The 9389-nt window shown below is 34.3% G+C and overlaps 2 protein-coding genes across 2 annotated transcripts; both read right to left on the bottom strand.

Moving 5' to 3' along the window:
- Positions 1–4524: 4524 nt before the first annotated feature.
- Positions 4525–5283, bottom strand: LOC136034039 (zinc finger protein 271-like). Its single transcript, XM_065715114.1, has one exon. The coding sequence runs from the start codon at positions 5281–5283 to the stop codon at positions 4525–4527; it is 759 nt and encodes a 252-aa protein (XP_065571186.1).
- Positions 5284–6633: 1350 nt separating this feature from the next.
- On the bottom strand, positions 6634–7674 carry LOC136034045 (zinc finger MYM-type protein 6-like). Its single transcript, XM_065715128.1, has one exon. The coding sequence runs from the start codon at positions 7672–7674 to the stop codon at positions 6634–6636; it is 1041 nt and encodes a 346-aa protein (XP_065571200.1).
- Positions 7675–9389: the final 1715 nt, after the last annotated feature.

Here is a 9389-nt window from a genome sequence, read left to right on the forward strand (position 1 = left end):
GGGGAAACCTAAAATGATGGGAAACGCTTAGAATGGAGGGATTGGGATGAAACTTGGTTGGAAAAATTAGCAGAAGTCTTGCATACGTGATTTACATAATTGGAACGGATCCGCTCAATTGAGGGGGGGGGGGGGTAATTCTGAAAAATAAGAAAAATGACGTATTTTTAACTTACGAAGGAGTGATCGGATCTTCATGAAACTTCATATTTAGAAGGACCTCGTAACTCCGATATCTTATTTTAAATCTCAACCGGATCAAGCGTAATTGGGGGGGGGGCAGTTGGGGGGACCGGAAATCTTAGAAAATACTTAAAGCGGTGAGATCAGGATAAAACTGGATGGGAAGAATAGAAACCTGTCTAAGATACGTGACTGACATAACTGGACCGGATCTGCTCTCTTTGGTGGAATTTGGGAGGGGGGGGGGGTAATATTGAAAATTGAGGTATTTGTAACTTACGAAAGGGTGACCAGATCTTAATGAAATTTGATATTTAGAAGGATCTTGTGCTTTAAAGTTCTAATTTCAAATTCCGACCAGATCCTGTGACATTCGGGGGAGTTGGAGGGGGGAACCGGAATTCTTGGAAAACATGAAAATTGGAGTATTTATATCTTACGAATAGATGATCGGATCGTAATGAAATTTGATTCTTAGAAGGAATTCATGTCTCAGAGCTCTTATTTCAAATCCCGACCAGATCTTTTGACATTGTGGGGATTTGGAGGGGGAAATCTTTGAAAAACATTTGGAGTGTAGGAATCGGGATGAAGCTTGGTGGATAAAATAAACAAATGTCCTTGATACGTGATTTACAGAATCGTACTGGATTCGCTCTCTTTGGGGGAGTTGGGGGGAGGGGTTCAGTGATTTGGCGAGTTCGGTGCTTCTGGACGTGCTAGGGCGATGAAAATTGGTAGGCGTGTCAGGGAGCTGCACAATTTGACTTGATAAAGTCGTTTTCCCAGATTCGACCATCTGGGGGGCAAAAGGGAGAGGAAAAATTAGAAAAAATTAGGTATTTATAACTTACGAGAAGGGTGATCGGATCTTAATGAATTTTGATATTTAGAGGGACTTTGTGACTCAGAGCTCTTATTTTAAATCTTGACCGGCATTAAGCCTCTTATTTTCCTTTTTAAATCAATCTATTGATTCATAGAATTTTGTTAGAGCTCATACCATATGATCTCTTGGCTCTTAGCTCTTCTCGCCTCGTCACAAGTGCCATATGAGCTCTTAGCTCTTGTTTCCTTTAGTAAAGCGCAAATTATGTTTTGGATTTGAGAAGGAATGGGGGTTGTCAAATTCAAATCACTTTATTAAAAAAAAAAATGCGACAGACAGAGCCGATTATTAGTTTTTGTAGTCATATACACACGCGAATCAGTCGACAAGTCAAAAATTAACAGACAAAAAACTATAAAAAGTAAGAAATTACTCCGTATATGAAATGGGTTGTCCCCTCCGCAATCCCTCGCTCTTTACGCTAAAGTTTTTAATTGTTTTAAAAAGTAGAATTGTGGCAAAGAATCAAACTTTAGCGTAAAGAGCAAGGGATTGCGGAGGGGACAGCCCATTTCATATACGGAGTAATTTCTGTCCGTTTTAAGTTTTAATATCGCTCCTTACTTTCAGTTTAAAAAACTAGTTTTTTTATTTAATTTCTGAACGTTTTTGAATTAATGCATTTTTGATTTTGGCTCTCCGCACATTAATTAGTAAAATGAAATTTGCATATTAATTTTTTTTGGCTAAACGGCTTTCTCTTAGTTTTGATCAGACGATTTTGAGAAATAAGGGGTGGGGAAGGAGGCCTAGTTGCCCTCCAATTTTTCGGTTACTTAAAAAGGCAACTAGAACTTTTAATTTTTAACGAAAGTTTTTATTAGTAAAAAATATACCTAGCTTAAGAATTAACTTACGTAACAAACTTTTATGCTCTTATATTTTTTATTATATATATGAGGGGGTTTGCCCCCTCGTTAATACCTCGTCTTTTACACTAAAAATTAAGTTTAGTTCCAATTCTTTAAGAATGAACCCTGAATCAGAAAGGCCGTGGAATAAACAGTTTAATTTACTAAAAACACTTAGCATAAAGAGCAAGGTATTTATCTCCTCCTAAATACCTCGCTCTTTATGCTAAAGTATTTTTAGAGTCCCTCATATGCGTAATAATCTCTGTTAGTTTTAATGCTACTCTTTACTTTCAGTTGAAAAACTTTTTCGTTTTTATATTTTCATTGTTTTTTTATAGTAATGCTAGAAAATCCCGCGCCATTTTCACTGAATTTCTCTTCCCCCATGATATGTTCCTCCAAGAGAAGATCCTCCCACATAGCCTCCTCCCCTCAACCCCACCCCAAACCCAAAAAATCACCCTGAAAACGTCTGTACAATTCCCAATAACCATTACTGTATGTAAACACTGGACAAAGTTTCTAACTTGCAGCCCCTCCCCCAGGGACTGTGGGGAAATGAGTCATTCCAAAGACATAGTTAATATGGTTTTCGACTATGCGGAACAAAATGGCTATCTCAAAATTTGGATCCGTTGACTTTGGGAAAAAAATGAGCGTGGGAGGGGGCCTAGGTGCCCTCCAATTTTTTTGGTCACTTAAAAAGGGCACTAGAACTTTAAATTTCCGTTAGAATAAGCCCTCTTGCGAGATTCTAGGACCACTTGGTCGATACGTTGACCCCTGGAAAAAAAAAAAAAAAAAAACCACGCACCCGTGATCTGTCTTCTGGCAAAAAATACGAAATTCCACATTTTTGTAGATAGGAGCTTGAAATTTTTGCTGTATGGTTCTCTAATACGCTGAACACGATGGTGTGATTTTCGTTAAGATTCTATGACTTTTAGGGGGTGTTTCCCCCTATTTTCCAAAATAAGGCAAATTTTCTCAGGCTCGTAACTTTTGATGAAAAAAATTAAATTTGATGAAACTTATATATCTAGAATCAGCATGAAAATTCGATTCTTTTGATGTATCTTTTAGCATCAAAATTCCGTTTTTAGAGTTTCGTTTACTATTGAGTCGGGTCGCTCCTTACTACAGTTCGTTACCACGAACTGTTTGATTATTGTTCTGAACTGATTTACCGACTTTCCTTTCCAAGACACCATTTGCATTTTATCGAAAATTTACTTGAAAAAATACTGATGAACACTGTCTGAAGAATCGTGGCAGTCTCTGTAAGAACATGGAGGCAAATATAAAGGCAAAACTTACCTTCCATCTTCATTATTTTGATTTAAATGTTTCAAAAATACAAGATGGCGTTTTTGGGATGTTTTGGCAGTTCTGGGTGCAAGAAGATGACTGAAACAATACTTTCACAGACAAAAACAAAGTAAAGGAAAAATCCTATCCAAAGCTTACTCAGATAGCTAGCCTATTATTTTAGCTATTACCAATTGAGGGGGAGAGTCAGGGATAGATCCTATTTCTGAACTGGCTGCTGAGTCAATTTAATTTTTTAGCTTTCCTCAAATTTTTCTGTGATTTTTACAGAAAGCAATTGATAGCAAAAAAAAAGCAAGGATACATACACTTGTGGAAACCTGTCTAGTTTATTCATTTCTGATACATTACATAGGCGACATACATTTAATAATCGACTGGCGGTAGAAGTGAATATTTTCTTTCTAATATATTCAAGGGTATATTATATGACAACTCTTAGACCAGTCCGAACTATCACCAAATATCAAACACAGACTATTACTTTAACAGTAGTGACAGTCAAAACCACAGTTTCTGCCTATTGATATGTTTCAATAGTAAGCCCTATACTAAGTCAAAAATATACAGAAGTTTAATTTTAAAAATTTCACTTTTCTGAAAATTGAAATAAAAAATTAAAATGAAAACACCTTCACCTAATCATGCCTAGAATCTAAACATTATTTCTAGAAAGTTAAGATTTAATACAATATAGAAACTATGACTATTTATTTTTACAATCTGCATATTCAAAAGGGATCAGTTCCTCAAGCTTTAGTTTCTTTTTATACATATTTTTTGTTTACAGAAATGAACACTTTTTCCGCTTAAATAATTGTTTTCGTCAAGTCTTTAGCTATTTCGATAAATGGGAGTAAGCAATAAAGCTTTATTTTATCTTATTGACTACGAGTTTTTCAAATTCTGATAAATCAGAAGATGTTCCTCGAGCGTAATTTCTATGTGACAGAACAATAATGGATAGGATTGGAATTTTCCATTCATGGAATTCAAAAATTATTTTCTCTCCATATTCTGGTACACGAATTACATTGCTAAACCTTCTCCCCATTGTGAGTTCTTGGGTGCTGATTTAAACTCTTGTTTATACTGACTTTTTCTTTTTTGCATAGTATGTTAAACTCAAAACTTGATGTTGACTCCTTTTGTGTTTAGATAAATGATAACTTTCTCTGAAGCTTTTTTCACATATTTGACACTTGAATGGCTTTTCCTCAGTGTGAGTTCTTGTATGTCGAGACAAACCAAGTTTACAAGCAAAAGTTTTTAAACATGTGTCACATTCAAAAGGTTTCTCCTCATTATGGATTCTTTGGTGCCTAGATAAAAGGTAATTAGTTGTGAATCGTTTTCACAAACTTGACATGGGAATTGTTCCCCAGTATGCTTTCTTTGATGTTTAGAAAAATCAGAACTAAAAGTGAATCGTTTTTCACATACTTGACACTGAAATAGCTCCCCGGTATGCTTTCTTTGATGATGTTTAAAAAAATCAGAACTAGTAGTGAATTGTTTTTGACATACTCGATACTCATATGGTTTTTCCCCAGTATGAGTTCTACTGTGAACAGATAAAGCAGATCTACAAGTATAAGCTTTATTACATATATCACATTCAAATGGTTTCTCCCCAGTGTGAGTTCGTCTGTGTATGGATAAAGCAGATTTACAAGTATAATTTTTCTTACAAATATCACACTCAAATGGTTTCTCCCCAGTGTGAGTGCGTCTGTGAACAGTTAAAGCAGAATTGCGTGCAAAAGTTTTCTTACATATATCACATTCGATAGGTTTTCCCATAGCATGAGTTCTTTCTAGTGGCAAAACTTTTACGGAAAAACTTGAGTCCTGCACACGATTTTCATTTTCTGTTATATTATCTTCAGCAATTTCACAAAACTCAACCGCCAGTCCATGTTCAAAATCAAAATCCGTTTCTTGCTCAATATATACATTGGTAGAGCCGGGCAGAAAAGGATCTCTGGAATCTTCTCTTGCTTGAGAATCTTGGAAAACCAAGTCCATGGTGATATCTAAAAAAAGAAAAAAAAATAAATCATACATTTTCACAGAAGGGTAGGTGGAGGGGGTCAAATTAAAGCCATTTTAAAAACTGGAAATTGGACATTGTATGGGTATTCAAGCATCAAACGTATTTTGAAAACTTCTAGAGTATTTTCGTTATTAATTTGCTTGTAGATTACCTACTCCTTATGCCCAACACCCAGATATTACAGATTTGCCAATACGACAATCTTGGCCAACAGATTGCTAATTAATTTAACTTGCCATCTTTGCAGCATTCCCTGGATTTTTCTTACCCACATACCGTGAACTTAATACCCTTGACCTTTGCAAGATATAGCAAATACGCCTTTTTGACATTCTAGATATATAAAGTGTATTTTTTATGTGTATTAATATCCATTAGAACAGGGCTTCTTAAACTTTTTTATATAGCGACCCCCTACAAGCTTAGGAAATTTTAAACGACCCCCTCCTCCGTATAGTGAAATATATATTAACCGTAGATGTAGATGTAATATCGCACTATTTTACAATGTAAATAAAATAAGGATTAAAGAATACGTGCCCATTCATTTCACATATATGTAATTGGAAACGTTGACGGGATACTGGTCATAATAAAACACAATAAATAGAATGACATAAAACTATATCTATATATTCAATAGAAAAAATAAACTTTTGTAACAATTTTTTTAATAAAAACATATTATTAACATAAAAAAATATTAATGTGACGGACCTGATTGTTTATTTTCACACAAATAATTAAATCTAGGCTCAATTTGAGTTAGTGCAGATCGTAATAGATTTTCAACGTTTATTAAAGTTGAACGGTATTTTGATTTTATGTAAGTTAATGTTGAAAAGGCTGATTCACATAAATATGTTGTACAAAATGGCAGTAATTTGTTCATTGCCATATCCGATAGTAGGGGATATTCTGATTTGATTTCTATCCAAAATTCATGCACAGGCACTTGAGAAAATCTGAGTCGCAAGGTAGTATCACTTGTCAATTCGGCAAATTCTTCTTGTGCTTTTAAGTTTAAAAAATTAATTTCTTCCATTTCAACTGAAAATGGATTGCAAATCCATTGTACTGTATCGATATCATTGGGAAAATACCTATGCATGTAAACTTCCATTTCCTTCAAATGATTAAGTATAATTTTTGTTATAGGAGTATCTTTTTTTTGAAATATTGTTACTAATTATATACTCGTCAGTAAATGGAAACATTTCGAGCGATCCACTTTCCACTCTGTTCTTCCATATAAGAATTTTTTTAACAAAGGCCTCAAGTTTATTTTTTAACATAAACATATTAATGCAGACTCCCTGTATTTATAAATTCATGTCATTGATTTTATCAAAAATATCTGCCAAATAGCATAGCTTGAGAAGCCATAAATTATCGTGAAAATAATCGGCCAAATTAGAATTTTGCTCTGTTAGAAATATAAGAACTTCATCTTTTAAAGTTAATAATCGTTTCAAACTTCGACCTCTTGATAGCCACCTAACCTCAGCATGTAGCAATAAACTTGTATAATCCGAATCCATATCAATGCACAAATTTTTAAACAATCGACTATTAAGTGCTCGACTTTTAATAAAGTTAATGCTTTTGACTGCATCAATAAACACAGTGTTTAATTCTGGTGCAATTTTTTTAACAACAACTGCCTCTCGGTGAATTATACAATGTGTAAATGTAATATCATCATTTCCAGCTTTAACAAATGCTGTAAAACCAAGATCTTGTACGGTCATTGCTGCAGCACCGTCCGTGCACACACCAACACAATTTTTCCAATTTAATCCTTTTTTTTCAAAAAACTCATTTACTTTTTTATATATACCTTTTCCACGAGTATGACCTTCCAGAGGACGACAAAACAGTATATCTTCATGAATTTTTCCCTCATAAATATAACTTACAAAAAGTAACAACTGTGCCATTTTTGAAATGTCTGTCGACTCGTCCAGTTGTATTGCAAACTTTGAGCTGTCTTTAAGCCTCATAAGAAGCTGTTGAAATTGATCATTGCTAATGTCTGAAATTCTTTTGGACACAGTGTCATTTGATAATGGAATTTTACTAATTTCAGCAGCATACTGTTTTCCATGAACAATTTCAGACATTCTTATAGCTGCGGGCAGTAAAAGTTGCTCTCCAATAGTAAAAGGCTTTTTCGTTTTTGCTATCAAATACGAAACTTCATACGATGCCAATAGATATTTATCATTCAAAGTAACATACTTCTCCAAAGTGTTCTTATCTTTATTTGATGTTTGCAAAAGACGCTCAAAATATTCCATTGGCTTTTTTGATAACGTTGCATGTTTAGTATTCAAATGTCGTTGCAGTTTGGACGGTTTCATGCTTTCTGCAGCCAAAACTTCTTTACAAATTAAACACACTGGTTCTTCTTCATTGTTCTGAGAAGAGCAAGTGAAGCCATACTGCAAATATGATTCGTCGTATTTTCTTTTTTTTGTTTTGCTAGAAGTCGGATTCGAAGCATTGCAACTTGGTTGTGACGGCGTGGCCTACTTATTAGTTGGAATTTTAATTAGCCATCTATCCATGATGGTTAAATAATTAAACAAAATGTAGTTGAACTTTAACGTAATAATTAAAAACACCAACTGAAAATTACACAGTAAATACACATGTCACAACGAAGACAAAGCTGAGTCCAAACTGAAGTACAAACAGAATGTGTAACCTGTAAGCCCAAGGCGACGCGGCGTCTGGGTACTTATAATCACTAAGTTATCTTGCAAACACTGACGCCGGCGGCCAGACATCAATGTCGTAGCTTCAGTTGAAAATCGAGAAGCGCGTTGTATTTATTATTTTAAATGCTACTTCCATATTTTCATTTATAGGCCCTACATAACAGTTTTGCATTGCCAATTTTTTCAAAAAAAAATTATAATAAAACTACAATAGTATTTTGTATGATTTTTATTTGTATTTATATTTTTGTACGTAGTGTGTATACTAATTTTAAAATTTTATTTATAATGATTGAAAAGTATCAGATCTTTGCGACCCCCTTTCAGTAGTCTCGCGACCCCCCTGGGGGTCGCGACCCACAGTTTAAGAAGCCCTGCATTAGAATTTACCATCAGCCGTTTTTGAAAATATTACAGGTTAGTCTTTTTTGCAAGATTGTCTAATTGTGTCTAGTTTGATAGTACCCTGAAAATTTCTACTTAACATCTTTAAGCATTCCAGGGATACTGAAGATCCACCCTTTTGAAAATATGGACTGAACAGTGCTTTTTTTACTTACTTTAACAGCCCCCTCTGTATTCCTTAATTGTTCTACTTAAAGTAGCAGGGACATCAAAATGAAAACATTGTAAATAGGACCCAACCAATTTGAATTTTTCGAGTATGATACCAATATACCAGTGGCGTACCGATACATTACCGAAATAATTTGCCAATAAATTCCCTTTCTGAAAAAAAAACATTACCTAAATTTTAACCCCTCCCTCCCAATTGTTCGTCCATATTCATACTCATATGTTTCTCCCTGGTCTATTACGCACGAAAAAACAGCCTCAATGATCCACTATTATTTCGATAATATATTGATTCGAAATTATTTGATTTTCCTTGCGTTTTCTGATCATTAGCTTCTGAACACACAGACGAAATGTTTGTGTGCTCACGTGCGAAAGATATAAATAATAAAAATTTAATCAAAGAAGCCAGTTTAGTCACATAAACACAAATACATGAAAATCTGAAACAAAGCATAATATATTCATTAAAATTGATGATTCAAACCTAAACTTCAATAGCAAGATTTTGAATTTTAATCATTCAAATATTAACGTGAAAACTTTACATTTATATGATATGATCTCTTACAAACAAATTCATGCTAGGCACACTGAATACAGGGGTATAGCTAGAGCTTTAAGTTTGGAAGAGGGATTTGATGAATGTATTGACAAAATCGTCCAGTATCTCAGCAATTGCGGACATACAAGCTAAATTTTCAAGGGAAATATTCCAAGGTGTTGAAGCCTTAAAACTCCCCCTCCCCACCTTAAAACATCCCCTCTCTTCCTTGGCT

This window comes from Artemia franciscana, chromosome 2 (genome assembly GCF_032884065.1).
Source record: "Artemia franciscana chromosome 2, ASM3288406v1, whole genome shotgun sequence".
Classification (NCBI taxonomy): domain Eukaryota; kingdom Metazoa; phylum Arthropoda; class Branchiopoda; order Anostraca; family Artemiidae; genus Artemia; species Artemia franciscana.